This window comes from Chiroxiphia lanceolata, chromosome 18 (assembly GCF_009829145.1).
Source record: "Chiroxiphia lanceolata isolate bChiLan1 chromosome 18, bChiLan1.pri, whole genome shotgun sequence".
NCBI lineage: Eukaryota > Metazoa > Chordata > Aves > Passeriformes > Pipridae > Chiroxiphia > Chiroxiphia lanceolata.
The window spans coordinates 5,371,310-5,389,981 of NC_045654.1; the positions used below are offsets into that span (position 1 = coordinate 5,371,310).

The 18,672-nt window shown below is 42.4% G+C and overlaps 1 protein-coding gene and 1 long non-coding RNA gene across 4 annotated transcripts; one reads left to right on the forward strand and one right to left on the reverse strand.

Annotated features, from left to right (window-relative positions):
* The first annotated feature begins 1,374 nt into the window (after positions 1-1,374).
* On the forward strand, positions 1,375-18,235 carry SMPD4 (sphingomyelin phosphodiesterase 4). Of its 3 annotated transcripts, none has more exons than XM_032706250.1 (19): positions 1,375-1,520; positions 1,720-1,806; positions 2,473-2,615; positions 2,763-2,838; positions 3,680-3,788; positions 4,410-4,462; positions 5,032-5,183; positions 5,515-5,647; positions 6,247-6,318; positions 9,710-9,799; positions 12,214-12,359; positions 12,809-12,899; positions 13,905-14,005; positions 14,300-14,463; positions 15,142-15,347; positions 15,911-16,144; positions 16,825-16,956; positions 17,110-17,238; positions 17,704-18,235. In XM_032706250.1, exons 1-19 carry the CDS (start codon positions 1,482-1,484, stop codon positions 18,028-18,030), a joined length of 2,484 nt encoding a protein of 827 aa, XP_032562141.1. In that variant the 5' UTR covers positions 1,375-1,481; the 3' UTR covers positions 18,031-18,235. The 3 variants fall into 3 exon arrangements, with proteins under 3 accessions (XP_032562141.1, XP_032562143.1, XP_032562142.1); XM_032706252.1 differs by lacking the exon at positions 17,704-18,235 and adding an exon at positions 17,433-17,648 and having other exon boundaries at positions 17,110-17,283; XM_032706251.1 differs by lacking the exon at positions 9,710-9,799.
* Positions 8,072-13,176, reverse strand: LOC116796036. Its single transcript, XR_004360230.1, has 3 exons — positions 11,976-13,176; positions 11,317-11,428; positions 8,072-8,259 (listed from the first exon to the last, which is right to left on the reverse strand). It is a non-coding gene; the product is annotated as an uncharacterized LOC116796036 (long non-coding RNA).
* Positions 18,236-18,672: the final 437 nt, after the last annotated feature.

Below are 18,672 nucleotides of genomic sequence, written 5' to 3' on the forward strand. Positions count from 1 at the left end.
AAATAGACTGTCATTCCACAGTTCTCCTCCGCAGTTCCATTAGTTCTTAAAATAATTTGAGGGATTTCTTCCATGCGGTTATTTTCTTGCACAGATTTCACTGAGCCAGCACACTGAGCACCCCCAGAGTTCCGTTTCCACATATTCACCCAATCATCTATTTCTTCTTGCTTTATTTCTTCACTTCTATCACCCACTGAAAATACATCAGGTTTACTGTTTCCTCACCATCTGGCGCTCATACCTTTAACTTTTATAGCTACATGAACACATTGCAGAAACTTTGCCATGAAGTCCCAGTAGCTTTTTCCGAGCTAAAGCAGCTCATTATCCCCACCTGGAGGACGGACCGACCGCTCAAGGAACGGTGTTCACTCACAGTTAGTCCCCATCTGCAAAGGGACGTTTTAAACACGGCCAGAATCCCACCCAGGACACACACGCGTGTGTATCACAGTTAACATGGGACACACACACGTCACATCACAGCTAACACAGCTCAAAACATTTCTGTTCAGTCACACTGTCATACGTGTCAATACCAGTTTGCTACATGCAAAATATTGGACATTTATTAAAAAAAAAACAAACCCCTCATACATAATATAAAAAAGGAAATTGGTAAGCCAATCAATTGTCTGCCAGAATTCCAAATGGGGCTGTGTGAAAAGTAATTCATCTTTCAACAGTCAGAACTGGACTGTTCCACTGCCTCTGGGGCTGATGCCTTCCCTGCCCTTACTCACTACTAATATCAAAATGCAGTTTTGAGATCCAGCTTGGGAAAAGCAGACTGGAGAGGAAGCACATGCCAATACCAAGAAATAATGTACTATGTTTAACTTTGATTCTGTAAACGTTTATGTAAATATTGAATCATTTTAGGCTGGTAAATAATCCTGTTAAACTGAAGGTCTTCACCACTGGGGTCTTCAACATCCTCCTGAGGGGCAGTGGAGGGGCAGTGGAGGGGCAGGTACAGATCTCTTCACTCTGGTGACTACTGACAGGACTAGAGGAAATTGCATGAAGCTGAGTAGGGGGAGGTTTAGGTTGAATAAGAGGAACAGGTTTTTCACCCAGAGGGTGGTTGGGCACTGAACAGGCTCCCAGGCGGTCACAGCACCAAGCCTGACAGAGTTCAAGAGGCATTTGGACAACGCTCTCAGGGACATGGTGGGATTCTTGGGGTGTCCGGCGCGGGGCCAGGACTTGGACTCGATGATCCTGGTGGGTCCCTCCCAACTCGGCACATTCTATGACTCTACGAAGGAGCTGAGCCCGGGGCGCTCAGCGCGGCCATGTTGGGGACAAGACGCGGCCCCGTCACCATGGCAACCGCCAGGACGTCACCTGCCTGCGCCGTGACGAGAAAGGGGCGCGCGGGCGCCGAGCGCGGGAGGCGGCGGGGGGAGAGTGGGGATCCATCCCAGTCCCGATCCCGATCCCGCTGCGGCCGCGGCGGGACTGGAGGAGGAGGAATGGCCGGACCGCACCTGCAACAGCCCAGCTTCCTGCTGGTACGTGTGCCGGGGGCGGGCGGGTGTCCGGTACCCCTGCGCCGCCCCTGTGCGGTCCCGCGGGCCGGGCGGTGGGTTCGGGTGTCGGCTGAAAGGATGCCGGGGGAGCGGCGCAGGCGGGGCTTTGTTTTTGTTTTACGCCGTGGCCACGGTAAGCGTTGTCCGTTCTGATCGAGTTTCCCCTCGTGATTTGTAACAGGCCACGCTGAAGGCGGACTGTGTAAACAAACCGTTTGCGCAGCGGTGCCACGACCTGGAGACCGTCATCGAGGAGCTCCCCGCCAAGGTGAGCGGCCGCTGCCTTCTCAGGACCTCGCTGCCCGGCGGGTTTCAGGGGGATTTGCTTCTGTCATATTGCTGTTTTCTTTGTCCCCGTCTCTCTTATCGAGATGAGCTGGAATCTGTTCGGAACGGGCTTCCCAGGGCAGTGGTGGAGTCAGCGTCCCTGGAGGTGTTTAAGGAAAGACTGGACGTGGCACTGAGTGCCCTGGTCTAATTGACACGCTGGTGTTGGGTCACAGCTTGGATTCAATGATCTCAGAGGTCTTTTCCAACCTCATTGATTCTGAGTTTTTAGAACAGTGGGAATCCAGTGTTTCCAAGAGTTAAAAACCTTTTTTAGCCATTAAAAGATTGTTTCAGTTGACTGCACTTCATTAATACCTTTCAGCCTCAGTTTAGGAGGGAAACTAGTTTTTAAAATGTAACAAATAACTGCATGTGGTGCTGAGGAGCATCATGGCAAATTCAGTAGGATCAGAAATCAGGATAGATCTCCCATAATTGCCATATTACAGTGCAATGTTTTGAATGGAAGCTCTGCCCAGTGACAGTCTGGAAACAGTCCTAAATAGCTGGCAGACAGTATCTTTGTGCATTCTGGTATGTGCAGCAGAGATTGTCCCTGTGAGGGATTGTGCACATTAACTCCTTGTGTCTGTTTTCCCTGAAGGAACTACATGGCATCTTCCCATGGCTGGTGGAGAGCATTTTTGGTAGCCTGGATGGCATCATCGTGGGCTGGAATCTTCGCTGTTTGCAAGGAAGAACAAATCCTAACGAATACTCTGTGGCTTTGGATTTCCTGGATCCCAGGTAAACTCATTCATTTCAGCACAGATTAAAAAATGAATCATTGAACAAATAACTAGTATTTGACCTTTTTTCCACTGTCCATAATTCACAGAAGTGGGACAGGAGAGGGTACTCACCACGGGTTTTCTCTCTGATGCTTGTTTGCAGTGGCCCGATGATGAAGCTGGTTTACAAACTCCAAGCAGAAGAGTACAGATATGATTTCCCAGTCTCTTATCTTCCAGTGAGTAACTGAACAGTTTGTAAGAAGAGAAGGTAGTTGTTGTTGCAGCTGTTGAAACTTTGCATGCCTGTGATTCAGTATAGGCCACGGTGTAGCCTCAGTGCTCCCAAGTTAGAGTAGACCTGCTTCCTTTCCTCCTCTGGAGGAGGAGAGTTCCCAGCCATAAACTCTGTTGGAGATTGTGGTTGTCAGCAGTTGGATATTTGAGCTGCATTGTGATTCTTACCCTGTCCCCAGAGAAAGTCATGTGGTTACCAGTAGTTGCAGGACTGAAAATAGTTTTCCAAGCTCGTCACGGAGCAGTGACTTCCCTGGCTACGCTTTGTACCCATGGGTTTGAAGTCTCACTGCCATCCTGGATGTGAAGTGTCACATTTCAAAGAAAGATGTTCATCTGCAGAGTTGTTTCACTATGTTTCTTCCACTGCTACCAGCTGCATGCTATCTAGGAATTCAGGTAGTTCTACAGTCTTTCACAAAAGGAAACATCATTTAAGTAGATGGTAATTGCTGGTCCACAGCTCAGTTACCAAGACAAAACCATCAGCCAAACACCAGTCCTCTGCTGCTCCCACTCCAACTGGAAAAGTCATGGTGAAGGTTTTTTAAAAATATACTGAATTTAAATTAAAAAAATACTGAATGTTCTTTTCAATTAGAAAGTTGAGAATTCTTTAAAGACTTCACATTTGCAGAAGGAACTACTGCAATGCAATAAAATCCCACTGAGCTGAATGTAGAGATCATCCCAGAACGCTGGAATGCAGAACCTCACTATCTGAAAACATACTCTGCAATATGCTGAGTAGCCAGATTAATATTTCATTACTCTGTCTTTCAGGGCCCTGTGAAGGCTTCAATACAAGAGCAAGTTCTTCCAGAATGTTCTTTATACCACAACAAAGTCCAGTTTCCTTCATCTGGTGGTTTAGGCTTGAATTTGGCTCTTAGTATCCTTTTAACTGTTGGATATTTACAATATTTACTTCTGTTTAAATATCTAAAATTGAAAGATCATGAGTGTTTCTGTTGTATATTTACTATGTGTGTGTGGTAAATCATGGTTGTGCTAAAGAGTTTGGGCTAATTAGAAATATTTAGATAACGATGAAAAATAAATTTGTCCTCTTCTTATAAACCCTTGTTGGGGGAATTTCTGGCCTCAATCAAGTCAACAGCAAAATTGCTAGTGTTTTCAGTGGAGCCTGTATTTCACAATTTTTGTTTTTGTAACTACTCACAGTTTATGCAATATGGTAGGAAAAGGGCATATTCACTTTGCAGCCAGTGGACTTGTTGAAAGCACTGTAGCTGTAGCTGTGCTGGTTTCAGGTTGAGATAGTCAAATGTGCAAAGAGTAATGCAAACACACCTTGTCACACAGAGAACATCTCAATTGCCAAAGTTTGAGTCAACTGGAAAGTAAGAAAGCAAAGCTGAATTTGCTGTTAAGCTCTAGCAAGGTAATTTAGTATTGACAAAATAAAAAACCTAATGACTGTTTAGCATCCCCCAATATCTAACAGTTGTGCCTGTTTTTTATTATCTGATCCTTGACTCTGTTCTTCCAGACCCATTTGAATATTACATGTTTTACTTTGCAATTAGTTTGATTACACAGAAGGTAAGTACCTGTAGCAATTTTTCCCTTAAAAGAGTATTAGCCTTTCTTCACAGTGCTACAAGAGCTTCCTGAGGTGCTTGTAGCTAAATTAACAGCAGTTTTATCTGTTCTTTTGGAATTTGTTACTGCTTTGGTTCAGTTGATGATCCAAGATAATAAACAAAACACCCACCTTGGATACACCAGTAAGCACTCTGTCCAACCAACAGGGAGCAGGCAGTGGATTCCAAGTGGTTTTCCTACCCCTGTGTCAGATCAGACCTTCTGTACAGTCATAACCATGGCTTGGTGCTGTGTGTGTGGTTGTTTGGTTGCTCTGCCTGTTGTTACCTGTGCTAGATATGTCTGCTCTCTTCTCCTGCTTGGTTACATTCACTGCCACAGCAGCAGTTGTCTTACAGCTCCTCGCTTTACCTTTACTCCAAAGTGTCTTTGCTGTCAGTTCACCCTTTACAACCTCAGGGCTCCTGCTTATTCCTGCTGAATGTGTCTGGCTGTGCAGCATCACTCCCCAGCCCTGGCCAGGCCACAGTGTATAACCCCCAGCACTCCCTGTGTCTCTGTTACAGAACTCACCTGTCACCCACCACGTCAGCCCTTCCAACAGTGCTTATTTCATCCTGGTGGACACGTACCTGAAGTGTTTCCTGCCCACAGAAGGAAGTGTCCTTCCTCCACCTTCTTCAAATCCTGGGGGAGCCATCCCTTCCCCGACTCCCAGGTAATGACTGCAGTGCCAGAGGCAAACTGTGGGAGCAGGGCATACAAAATATGGCTGATTGAGCAAGATCTCTACGAAGTAGAAAGCGCCTCCACACTTAGATGTGCATGTACTTATTATATAATTACAAAATGCAATAGTGACCTAGTGTTTTAGTTAATAGTTGAAGTGATTAGTAATTACAGTAAGCTGCAGGATTTTGAAACGTGTAATCAACCAGGCAGTTTAAAAGACTGTTTTCCAGTTTACAGGCTGGTGATTAAAAGCAGTGATACATTCTCCTGCACTGAGGCTTACTGACTTGAGTATTTCCATTCATTTTTCCTGGCAGGTCTCCAGCAGTGCCCTTCTCTTCCTATGGCATGCACCACACCAGCCTGCTGAAACGCCACATCGCTCACCAGCCCTCTGTGAACGCTGACCCGGCTTCCCAGGAGATCTGGAGATCAGAAACACTGCTTCAGGTAAGCTGGATTTCTTGCTGCTGACTGAGGGACCTCTTCTTTTTAAAACAGAGACAGTTAATTCCATTTTGCTTTAGCTTGTTTTTGGAATGGAGCAGCACAGCTGTTGCTTTCTGTTAACGAAACGAAGAACCACTGTAAAACAGTTAAACTGTAGCTTGGAAAGGCACTTACTATCTTTTTTTTTTAGATTGAGTTTCTAATTACTGATCTCAAGCATTTGAGTAATTTTTTTCTCATAAAGTTTCTACACCTGATGTTTCTCTTTTTTTGATCTCATATCAATTTATGCAAAGGTTGAGCACAGAGAAGTTGGTTCTGCTCACCATCAAGGGGAGGGAAAGGAAAATCTGGATTTAAGAGTTGTTCTGAAACAAGTTCTTATCATGTTGCTGAACTGACTAATTGATGCCTGGCAGGTGCAAGGGTTTGCCATCCAAGTCATTGACACGATAACCTGAAACATCTCTGAATAGGTGCCTGTCTATTTACCAGCTTAATTTTCAAATTACTTACTATGGTCTTCCTTATGCCTATCTTGTGATTGGCAGTCCTGGATTATTTGTTTTTCCCTAGCTGAGAAAATACTTGTTTTGCAGATCTTTGTTGAAATGTGGCTTCATCATTATTCACTGGAAATGTATCAGAAAATGCAGTCCCCTCACGTAAAGGTAATAGTTTGTACTTTATTCATGAACATCACCTGGTGGTTGAACTCTTATCTTGGGGTGAATCTCCTGTTCTGTGGAGAATTTTTTTTTGTATATTGGTCCAAAGGAAAGAAATAACTTACCAGAATATCTACATGACTGTGTCAGAATTGCTAATCTGCTTACAAAGAATGTGAATAAGTGTGTCATTCAGATTTGCCTTCATTGCAGAAGTTGTGTTGGTTTTTGTTTGGTTGTTTTTTTCGTACAAGATGAGTTTGTGGGATGGTCACAACAATCTGAGCACCAATAATCAAAGTACTAATGGTGGAGAAGATACCACTATAAAACCATTTTGTTAAATCTCACTGGGGCAACATGGCTGCTAAAAATATCTAAAATTGATTTCCAGCAGAGATAGCAACTGTTACTGAAATACCAATTGGTAATTTCTGAGATCTGTAACCATTTTTTAGCATAAATCGAAATTTAAAAAAAAAATCTTACTAAGCTGTCCTTCAGTGTTAAGAAAAGAAGCCACTTTTGTTGTTTCTTATTCCAAAATATGCTTTTCACCATAATGGTGTGAGAAGCAGTTCTACAGCTACAGAGTTCAGAATATCTGACAAGCTCTTGCACAGATAATACACTATTATAAGCAGTTTGTGGTGGCCTGTTCAGTAACAAACTACTGCATGTAAGAAGTAAGTAAGTGTTGGGGAGGCCAAGATCAAAGCATTATAAATGTAAAGGGAATTTGAAGGAGAAAATGTCAATCCTCTGAATTCCCTCTGGGTCACAGTGGGACTTTCATGGAAGGGGAGAGAAATATAAAAGCTACTCAGGATTTATTCCTGTGTGAAAGAGCAACATGAGAGTTGATTGACTGAGAAATTCTAATCCTTCACTCCACAGGATATGAAATAAAACACATCTGTATTTTGCTAGGAAAGAACATTGGAGAGCTGAACTGTGATGGGTTTTGTCTTTTATTCTTGAGGTCAAAATGCAAACTCAGTAATGTTGCAAAGTCTCCACTTGGGACTCCCAGCAGCATGGCTGTGCACCTGTGATGGAAAGGCTTTGCTTGAAGTACCTTTGGTCTGTCTGTCTGTCCAGTCTCTGTGCATCAAGCGCTGTGCTTAGGCTAGAAATGATGATTGCTTTAAACTTCTCTCCTCTGTTCACCCTCTGTATTTCAGATGCTCTCTTCTAGCACTAGGGAGCAGCAGTTGCAGACAATGACTCCACGTTATTGTGGAGTAGGGTCTAGGTAGAGCTTACAGTTCTCTGAAATCAGCACTTCAGGATCCTCCACAAGGTGTGTTGAGCCACAGCTTGAGGCCATAACTCCCTGATGTTACTTTAGTTTCATCTTTGATGGGAAGTAACCATAAACATGTAAAATAGGAAGTCTTTGCTCTTTAGGGGGTAGAACACTGGAATGGGGGACTGGAATTCCCCATGACATCCATACATGGATGAAGGATCTGCCCTGCAGGACTGAGGAAAGGTGCCAGATCAGCTGGGGACAGGGCTGTTCATAAGCCTGTGGTATTTAAACTAAGCTTTTTAGATTGGTCTCAAGGTGGGCTGAAGGAGAACAGTCTGCCTCACAGTTCCTCAAGTGAGGAAGTAGAATACCCAGAAATGTAAGTTTTATTGTAACACAAGTGTTAAAGACCTTGACTTGAAACCCAAGATCACCCTAAACTCATTCATAAAATTATTATTTATGCGGGTTCACTTGATCCCATTTAACCTTCTGTGTGTGTGAAAGGAGGGATAATTAGTGACTCCTCATCCCTGGATCTAGACCTGTTTGACCATCAGTCATTTCAAATGGCTACATACCTGTATTGGAAGGTGGGATGAGCTTCTGCAGAACTTGCTCTTTCTTTGTCCAGCAGCCAGATTTGTTTGCTTTCATGGGCCAAGACAGATCCCAGATAAGTAACTTTCCTGTGAAGTAGAATCATAGATTTTTCCTTAAACCTTGTTAATGGCATCACAGACTTCCCATTACAAGTAGAAGGCAGTGGCATGGGAATGAATAGTAAATAATTGCTTTTGACAAGATCTACTGTGTTACAACTTTGAATTCTTTCTGGGTCTGCTGTGAACCTGAGGTTGAAGCAGTTTGCTGTGCTGAGTGTCACTGTTTCCCCCTTTAATTCCACTATTTCCCAATTCTTTTGTCTGTTTGCTTTTTCCTTCTCTGATGATCCAGAGTCCAAGTGTGCAGCATCTCTTTTCCTATCCCCTTCTGCTGTAATCACAATAAACCCTTAGAAAAAGTAGTTTCACAAAACTTTATGTGATGCTTCCTGACCTTCCAATGCCAGGTGCTCAGCCCCCAGCACTGCATGTGGAACACCCACTGGACTACAGGGTCTTGCAGATTCCTGTGGCAGGGGAGTCAATAATGAAGCAGAGAACCTGCCTGAGGTGTTGAATAACAATCCTACCACTCTTATTAGTGTAAAACCAAAAGATGCCAAACTGACACTGGAGGAGGTTGGGTAGAGGCTGTTTAAAGACAGCAGAGGTGTGATCTGGAGAGTTAGTTTAGATGCCTGACAGTAGTCATTGGGATTTGTGTAGTGTACATTTTTTGTTTTATGTTTTTTCATTAATTTCATACATGTGTGTCACTGTCGCTACAGTATCCTCTTCATCACATTGTCAGAAAAATACTCTTTACCTGCTTATTCCAGAAGGGATCTGGCTGAGGCTTGCAGACACTTCAGTGTTATGGCAATGTGCCTTTTGCATCAGCACATAACACTGTGTTAGGTGTGTCTTTTGCCATTTTATGCATGGGATGTTTCCCTAATAGTGAAAGTAATTCCCTCTTTTGAGAAAATTCACAAGACCTGAACCCTTTCCAAATGGCCTTTAAGGAGAGAGAACACAGAGGGTTTCTCTGAACTGGAAACTTCCAACTGAGTTTCTCCCCTGTATACAAACCAGCAGCACAGGAAGTTTTCAAAATAGACTTTAAAAAAGCCTGCAGAATATTGCACTGTTTTACTTCATTTTTAACAAATGCACACTGCAACAGTGCAGTTAACTTCAGAAATGGGAGTTTATTTGGCAAAAGCTCCATATCCCCTACCAGTGCTTGCTCTAAGGGTAGCAGAGAACAGCCCCTTTTCTGACACCTGTTCCCATTTGTATTTCCAAGTTGACAAAGGGTATGAAATACTGTGGAATCAGTGTACTGACCACCACAAAGAAGAGGATACTGTGGCTGCAGTTGTTACTGTGATATGTTGTCCCTGACTGTATTCGTGATGTTCATTTTTTCCCCCCACCCTTCTTCCTTGGGCTCATTCTCACTTTTTTTTTCTCTTGCTCTCTTCTCTCCTTTTTTTCCCTCCCCCCTTCCTTTTTGTTTCTGTTGTCTCAGCTGGAGGTTCTCCACTACCGACTCAGTATCTCCAGTAAACACCACGGTAGTCCTGCCCAATCCAGCTACCAGGCCCTCCACGCATACCAAGTATTATCATCTTTTCATTTTGTTTCCTTATTAAAAATCTTGTTCCATCATATAATCTGCGAAGTGTACTGGTGCTGGCTGTACAGCAGCTTTTTCTGCCAGCAGCATGACAGCTTGATTGAGATCACTGCACTGAGATTTACTAAACTTTTCAGTGAAACAGATACCGAGAGATATTAGTAAAGGTCATGGAGAAAGTAGTTAAAATGTAGCATATTATGAGGACTAATTGGGAACTCCGTTTCTAGAGATGCATTCTTGTAATGCAGTTTAGAAAGACTTGTCAGCTATGCTGATGTTTCTTCACCAATGGCAGATTTCTGCCCCTCACTAGTCATTTAAGCAAACCTTGCATGGAAGAAAAGATCAGAATTTGCATGGTTGTCACCCAAATTAAGGTAGGTAACATCTAGGGCTTTTTAGCCAAGGAAATGTCATTGGATAATACTAAATTTGTAGTGGCAATGTGAACCTGGCTGTCCACTTTTGCAAAAGCACGAGTGGTACATTTGCAGATTGTTCAGGAAATGTGCATGCAAAAACATTCCTGTTGGAACAGATTGCTGATTCCTCTTTCCCTACTTCAGCCTTTACTCATTGGGTCTTCATTTTGGGAATGGGGAGGGCTAAGCTTATATACTATAAAGCTCTTTAGCACTACATTGCATTTCCCTGCTCTTTAATCCTTTTTTTTCTTCCATTAAGTGCTGTGATATCTCAAAGTACTGCTTAGAAAGGAGCACAGAACATACTACTTGAAATCTCTTCATTATGTTTATCTAATTACTGTGTTAAGAATTAAGAATGGCATACATCCATCCTGTAAGATAGGGTTTGACAACAAAAACACTTGTGGGAAAAACAGTTTTTACACCAGTGATGTTCATAATGGTGCTGATCCAGGCTAAGAGGAAATTATGAGAATTGCTAAGGGGAAAAACTACTGACATCACTCAAAAGGATGTATTGAAATAGCGGTGGGTTTGTAAATTCAAAAGGTGCCTTCAAGAGGATCATACGATTTTTTTAAATTACACCCTTTCAAGGCCTATAGCAGAGTACTCAGCCTCTCCAATGCTTCTGGGGATCCTGATCCAAGCTCCTAGGACCATGTAACCCCTCAGAGCTCTACCCTCTGACATAAACTCTCCTCAGGACTGTAGAAAACATGCCAACATAAGCAGGAGCTGTCAAAACCACAAGACCAGCCTTCATTAGGACTAGTATCCATTTGTCCTTCTCATAGAAGAGTCTCAGATCTGGCTGTACCACATGACTGTATCTATCATCAAGCCTTGAATCTTCTCCTGGAGTGAACCTCACAGTGTATTAAAAATCTTAAGAGACTGTAAAAACTCATCTGCTTTGCCTCAGGCATTGCAGAGAAATTACATGGACACACACACAGACCCCTCCACGCCCCCAGCACTGGAAATACTGTTGAGTGGATTTAAGAAGTGGAAGCTTTTTGTATAAAAATGCCTGCCAGTCCCTTAGAGTTATACTCAGTGTCTTACCTTAGCATGGCTGCACCTGCCATCCTGGAAACATCTTGCAGCTCTTGTGTAATACGCTCTCCCAGGACTTCCCATTATACTTGCAGCTGTAACTTTTGTTTCTTCTCAACTTCTGTGAAAATTAGAATACAAATGGCTATCTCAAAATCTGCCTTCAGTGGTGGATTGAAATCAGTTCACTGCTCTTAAAGGAGATCACAGTAGCAAAGGAGTTTGTGCTTAGTCCCCAGGTTCGGCAGCAGACCAGCTCTGGTGCTGGGCACGCAGAACCAGCTCTGTTTGACCTCATTCACCTCCCTGCTCTGCCATACACTCACTCATTCCTTAATAACATCACTCTGGCTCACCCTCACTCCTTGTGCTACTCCCAGCCCTAAGGATGCTAGAACCAACAGGATCACACAGGACTCCAAGCAGTTCTTATTCTTACCATTACTCTGTCTAGGATTATTCTCTCTTATAAGGCAGAGGAAGGAGAACTCAGTAAAGCCAGCCCTGAGCATAAACAAAGGACCTGCTGTGCTGTCTGCAGCAATGAACTTATAACCATAATGAAAGGCTGAATATTCTTTTTTCAGAAAGGGGTAAGTTGAAATCTACAAGTTATTCTGTTCTTTAATTCTAGTCCAAAATTCAGTGCACTAGAGTACTGTAGATACCTTTTCTTACAATCAAAATATGTTGCTGTTTCTTAGTGAACTGATGGCAGAAGATTGATACAGCTTGTCCTGGGGAGCAAACCTGCCCAAAATCAGGTGGCACCAAACTATGGTGAAGAACCTAGAAGGAAGAGAGCATTTCTTGTATTTTGAGCTGAGAATATAGTTTTCCTGAATTATTTCCTGGACATTTAGCATATGACACTTATTAGTTTCCTCTCTTTTGCTTTGAATCTAGGAGTCATTTAAGCCCACTGAAGAGCATGTGCTAGTGGTAAGACTGCTTGTGAAACACCTGCATGCTTTCAGCAACAGCCTGAAACCAGAGCCCCTCTCCCCTTCAGCCCACTCCCACACAGCCAGTCCACTGGAGGAGTTTAAAAGGTAGGTACATGAGCAGCCTGTCTCTGAAATGTGTAGGGCTTCTCCCTGAAAAGCTCAGCTTTCACCGAGGGGTTGAGTTGTTTTGATCCTTAGATACAGAAGTACATTATTAAAAGTACAAAAGTAATGGATTATATTTCTCACTCCCACGGGGGGGGGGGCAGCCTGGGCAGCAGCTATGACACACTAGTCTATATCCTGGCACAAGTCAGAGAAAAGAAATGCTACCAGAGGATTCTTGCCAAGGTTAGTTTAGTATCTGCTATTTATGAATTTGAGTTGAAACTCAGTGGCCAGAAGTAGCATCAGTTAAGAAAGAACAAGTTTTGGTCAGTCCTTTCTGTATTTGCAGTTGTGGCAGTGTGTTGGGTTGTTGGTGGGTTAGGTGGTTTTGTTTTTAAAATTTGCTGCTGGTCTGTACATGTGACTGTCTTTGAATCTGTTTGCAGGGTTGTAATTCCTCGGTTTGTCCAGGAGAAGCTTTACATCTTTCTACAACACTGTTTTGGCCACTGGCCTCTGGATGCCTCTTTCAGAGCAGTATGTACCTGCTTCCCTTTTTAAGTCTGTACTTAACAGAACTGGTTATTAGTTATTGCCATTTAGCACCTACTGGTCTCCAAATCTCTCTTTTCTAGAGCAGTGGAATTCTTTATCTAACATGCACATTTAATATTAGAACAAAGAGTACCAATTAGACATAAGAAGGAAGTTGAATAGATCTTGGTGAAAATTACTACAAATGGTTGGCTGATTCTCCTGACAGTGAAAATGGCTGTTGATTGGGCAAAAAAAGTAGGTGTTACTCTTAAAATAGATACTAAGAAATTAGGACCTATATGAATGTATCTAATCTAATACAATAGGTCATAAACAAAAGTAATATGATACTCATTTGCAATAGATACTGCAAATACTACCTCCTGCAAGCAGGAAAAGAAATATATCAGGCCCTGATTCTTCCTAATTAATGTAGAAGTTTAAAAGTGCAGAATGTAACAGGGCTACATCTTGCTCACTGGACTTAAAGTAAGCTGTATTGCAGTGTTTGAGGTGCATGTGTAAGGCAGAATGTGAGAAGAAATACTTACAGTGGCCACGGCAAATCTAGTCTTGACTTCAGTGCAGTCAGGACCCTGCTGTTTCCTCTGGGTGGTGGGTACATCTGTGCAGAAGACAAGAGCTGAAATTATATTAATGTAGCATCTTGTTTACTTACTTCAGTACATTCAGTGAACACTATCAGAGCTGTTAAATGCATCTTAAATGTAGCCACAACTAAGGGGTTTTTTTGTAGTAGCTGTTTGAGTGCCGTCTCGTTTTGGCATTACAGAAGATCCAGGTTGGTCCTAAGAACGTACACTTTTTCCAGTTCTTCTTCAAAGGTTCTCAGATTACTAGAGAAAAATTTATTCCTAAAAACTTTTAGGTGTCATTAAGGTAATAGTCACTAATTTAAAAGGAAACAAACAAAAATCCCTTTCTTGTCTTCCCTTCCAAAAAAAGTATTGATACTCCTGTGGTTTTATGTGTGATTTTGCTTAGGTTCTTGAGATGTGGCTGAGTTACTTGCAGCCTTGGAGATACGCTCCCGAAAAGTCGCCGCAGAGCGCGGAGCCTTTGCCTCGCAGCGTGTCGGAGAAATGGTAAGGAGGAAAGCAGCTGTGAGGAATCTGAGCCAACCTCAAGGTTATGCAGATCCCCAGTAAAACAGCAGTATTTCAAAAACTGCCCATCAGCCCGAATTAACTTCCTGTAGAGAGTAGAGATGACTTTTTAGAATGCAAGTTTTTGTTTTGAGAGTATTCTTTTGTCTCAGTGCAAATTGACCATCTTTCCAGAGACAGAGTAAAACATTCCCTTAATGGCTCGTTTGGCAGAAGACAAAATAACAGTTATTTAAATAGCTGTACTCACAAATCCTTTACTCACTTTGACAGGGCTGCCTTCATTCAAGAAAACCTACTCATGTATACCAAGCTGTTTGTAGGATTTCTGAACAGAGCTCTTCGAACAGACTTGGTCAGCCCCAAAAATGCCCTCATGGTGTTCCGAGTAGCTAAGGTCTTTGCTCAGCCCAACCTAGCTGAAATGATCCTAAAAGGTAAAAGGATATTTTGGCATCTTATGCTGTCTCAGTCCTGTCTTAGTCTTTCTTCACAATAGCTACATCTTACCTCAGAAGCACTGAGGTGAAAAGGCTTCTCTTTCATTTTGAATGCTGTTTTTCCATTCAAAAGTCTGTGTGTCTTCCCTAATGTTTGTCATATTGGTTTGAATGTCTGTAGTCCTTTTCTAACCACCATCATTTAGATTTAATTCCACATTTGTTCCTTAAAGAACACAATTACAATAGGCAGTTTTTTCTTACACTTGTCTTACTTGATTATTTTTCTCAGGATTAAAACTTCTTATATCTCTGAAGGTCTCTATACTTGGCAAAAGAGCTAATCAGCTAGTCATGCATGCACTTCAGGATAATTAGGAGAGAGTAAATTGGGGAGAGGCAAGATTTGACAAGTATCAGTGTCTGAAATGTCATGATTCTCCTCTGCCTTTGCTGAAAAATGTTACAGGCTTAAAATGCTGCCTGTATGGTCTGCACTAAATGCACTCTGACATTTTTTCCTGTGGGCAGAGAGAACGAAATAAAAAAAGGTAATTAAGGCCTCTTTCCCTCTAGAACCATCTGTCTATCTAAAAGCAGCTTTAAGACAGCTAGACCTTCCCCAGGCAAAAACAGTATTATGTAACCATCTTCACTGCTTATCTCAAATTCCAGGAGAACAGTTATTCCTGGAGCCAGAACTTGTTATTCCCCACCGTCAGCACCGACTTTTTATGAGCCCCACACTTGGTGGGAGTTTTTTGTCATCACGGTCTCCAGCTGTTACAGATGCCTCATTTAAGGTGAAGAGTCATGTTTACAGCCTGGAAGGACAGGACTTCCAGTATAAACAGATGTTTGGCACAGAAGTCAGGAATTTGGTAAGCAACAAGCTTCTTGTCACCTGCCTTTCTCCATGGACAGGTGTCTTCTCAGTGCTGAGCAACCATGTTATGAGAAGTTAGGAGTGGAAAACTTCACACCCTGCATTACTGTATAATTTGGTTTGCTCACAGTGACTTCTGGAACCTGAGGGGTTTCAATCCAGCACAGCTGTAAAAATCTGCTTGCTCTTTGCTAAATAAGAAGTCAATGTAACAGCTTGCTGCCTTGGAGTAGCATATGGTGGGTGGTTCCTCTCAAACATTCTTACTGTGAACTTCTGATTCAGAGGTTGATCAGAACTTGATCAGAACCTATCAGCAAGTCAGATAAAAATAGCAGGAGGAAACCTAAGCAGCACTTGGGTTTTAAAATGCTTCAACATCAAAGAACTACCTTCTCCCTATGGGAAACGCAACTATAGTCAGCACAAGTCCATATAAGCTAAGAGAGTGAATTTGCTGGGATTGCTCTCACTGCCAGCTATCAAGGCACAGTTTTATCCCTGTATTGATGCTCAGTCCCACACAATTTTGGTTTGTTTTTTGTTTGTTTGTTTTAGGTGTTAAAACTGGCTCAGTTAATTTGTCAGGCACAACAGACAGCAAAATCCATATCAGACCATTCTGCAGAGACAATGGCTACCCAGTCCTTCTTTTCATGGTTTAGATTTACACCATCTGACATGAATGGTTCCTACACAGGCAATGACCTTGATGAAATTGGGCAAGACAGCATCAAAAAAACAGATGAATATTTAGAGAAGGCACTGGAGTACTTGTGCCAAATCTTTAAGGTACGTAACATCTTTCTAAGAACTTGTACAGTGTGAACAAGAGTCAGGATTCCTCAAATGTATATCTGTGTTTCTTGTTCTTTATGGGGTCATAAAGCCATTCAGAGGCTCATCTTGGCAAATTTTGTTGTTAAAGTCTTCTATAGTCTTGACTTCACCTGACCACCTCAAAACCCTGTATTAGCTCCTCTGAATTGCTAAATATCAAAACCTGCTTTGTTTCAACTGGACTTTTGGACTGTATAGTTTATACCAAACCTGTTCCTTTACTTGGCCCTGTCCTCATGTTTAAAAACAGCCAAGGCACTTTTAAAAACAGTCCAGTGTCTTCTAAATGTAGAGCTGTAGAAGTTGAACAAATACCTGCAGCTATGGATGAACGGTTAAGGGAACAGATGAATTTCTCTGCAGCCACACTCCCTTACACAGCACTGACCTAGGAGACAGCTGTTTGGTACTCCTTGAGAGCTAAGGGACATACAAACCAGAACACCTTTCTTGGGTTAACCTAGAGACTTTTATCTCCTTTTAATGTCTAACCAAGGTGCTGTTAAGCAGTTCTTGGTATCTGAGCTGGCTTTCAAGGACTTCCAGTGCTAATGAGTTTGTGAAGTGAGAAATAAATGAAAACAGGGGGTAGATGAAACACCTGCTTTAGAACTCTTGTTATTCTTGAGTAGCTGAGCGAAGCCCAACTGACCCAGATGATGATGAAATGTGGGACAGCTCAAGATGAGAATGGAAAAAAACAACTTCCAGACTGCATTCAAAGCGAGAACGGCCTCATTCTCACACCCCTTGGCAGGTACCAGGTGAGAGCAAAAACATTCCATATCACCCCCCTCAGTTGCTCTTGAAAACACAAGTTGCCCTTCTGCAGTGAAAAAAAATGCAGCTTACCTGGGGGTAAGAGACGTGCCAGCTTAAAGGTGTACAAGATAAGGAGTTTGTTTTCCCCCTCCCAGATCATAAATGGCCTGCGTCGGTTCGAGGTGCAGTACCAGGGAGATGCTGAGCTCCAGCCCATCCGCAGCTACGAAAACGCCACCCTTGTCCGCCTCCTGTTCCGCCTGTCCTCGGTGCTGAACGAAAGGGTAGGGACAGCACTGCCTCCTTCTGTGTTTTCCCTTGCAGATTTGAGTTCTTCACTGCACATGCACATACGTAACACTTTCTTCTTGCCTCCATCTCCTTTAATTGTGGTCTAGATGGGTATTTCCTAACAGTACCAGGCTTGCCTCTGTACCTGTAGTTCTGCTTTTCCTCCACAAAACATTTAAAATGTCATTTATTGAAGTATTCTTCATGGTTGATGAACAGTGGAGTATCATTCAGAATGTTTCTCAAACAGGAAAAGCAAATTCTTTCCTTCCTATAGGTATGACAAACACAAGGCCAAGTCTGCACTAAAGCAGTTCTGCTGTTTAAAGTGCATTTTGATGCCCCCTATTTCCTACAGTCCTCATCCTATAAATCAAATAGGTTAAATAAATTAGTTACACTTACTTTATGACAGTAGTTGCATTACAGCACTAATGTCTTAATGTTTCTTACCTCAGTTTGCTGATCAGATGGAAGTGCTTTGCTCCAGGGAAGATTTTGTTGGCAGACTTTGTCGCTATCATCTCATCAACCCCCACCTCGTACAGAAAATCAGGTATAGTCCCATGGCGAGGGACAGAACGAGCCAGAACTGGGGACCAAGGATCAGTCTGAGGTTTTTGGCCAGCTACAGGACTCTCATTTCTTTGCTGATGATCTACTTCCTTGCATCCTGGTTTTACATTGGGCCAGTGGGCTGCACATTCATTATCCTAATTGGGTATTTTCTTTATGCTGTTATAATGACTTTTTTCTTTGAAGGATGGAAACCACATGAACACTAGTTTCCTTCTCCTGGCTTACACTTGTAAAAATAAATGTTGTAAGGATGAGCCTGGGATTCAATGACTAAAATGTTTTAATTATATCAGATCTTAACTAAAGTATTTTTTAATACTAAAGTTAACTGAGTTTTATAAACAATGATGTGGGCTGGTGGAGATAATCAATGTAAATTTTATTTTTATAAAAGTATTCCTAGAGAATCTAGTGAATGAGTTGTTTGGTTTTTTTGAGGGGGGGAAGAATGAGCCATCAGTATTTATAAAACTGAAATAAACCATACCATATAGAGAAATATTTTTGATTCAGCAGTAACTGCTTTCAAGCCTCTTACACTGTTCTAAAGCAAGAATTGGCTGTAGGACCTCCAAAGCATGCTTACAAAAGGTAACAGAAATAGCAGTGCACACACAAATTTATAGAAAGTTGCACTGATATTAAAAAAACTAAAACACAGAAGGTGGGGCAAAGCAGCAGGAGTGGCATCTCACAGCCCAGTGCTGGGCTTAAGCCTCCTGGTGCCTGCCTGAGGCCTCCCCAGCCCTGGCAGGTTTATGTCTTCTACCTCCATAAACCACTTCATGTTGTTTGCATGTCTTCTGGAGCCACTGTGCTCATTGAGCACTAACACTTGCTTAGAAAAG

Bases quoted from the DNA above. Each gene is read 5' to 3' on its own strand.
- SMPD4 (XM_032706250.1), top strand. From the start codon at position 1,482: ATGGCCGGACCGCACCTGCAACAGCCCAGCTTCCTGCTG. The intron at 1,807-2,472 runs GTGAGCGGCCGC...TTTTCCCTGAAG, and splicing joins TCGAGGAGCTCCCCGCCAAG to GAACTACATGGCATCTTCCC. The intron at 14,006-14,299 runs GTAAGGAGGAAA...TCACTTTGACAG, and splicing joins CGCAGCGTGTCGGAGAAATG to GGCTGCCTTCATTCAAGAAA.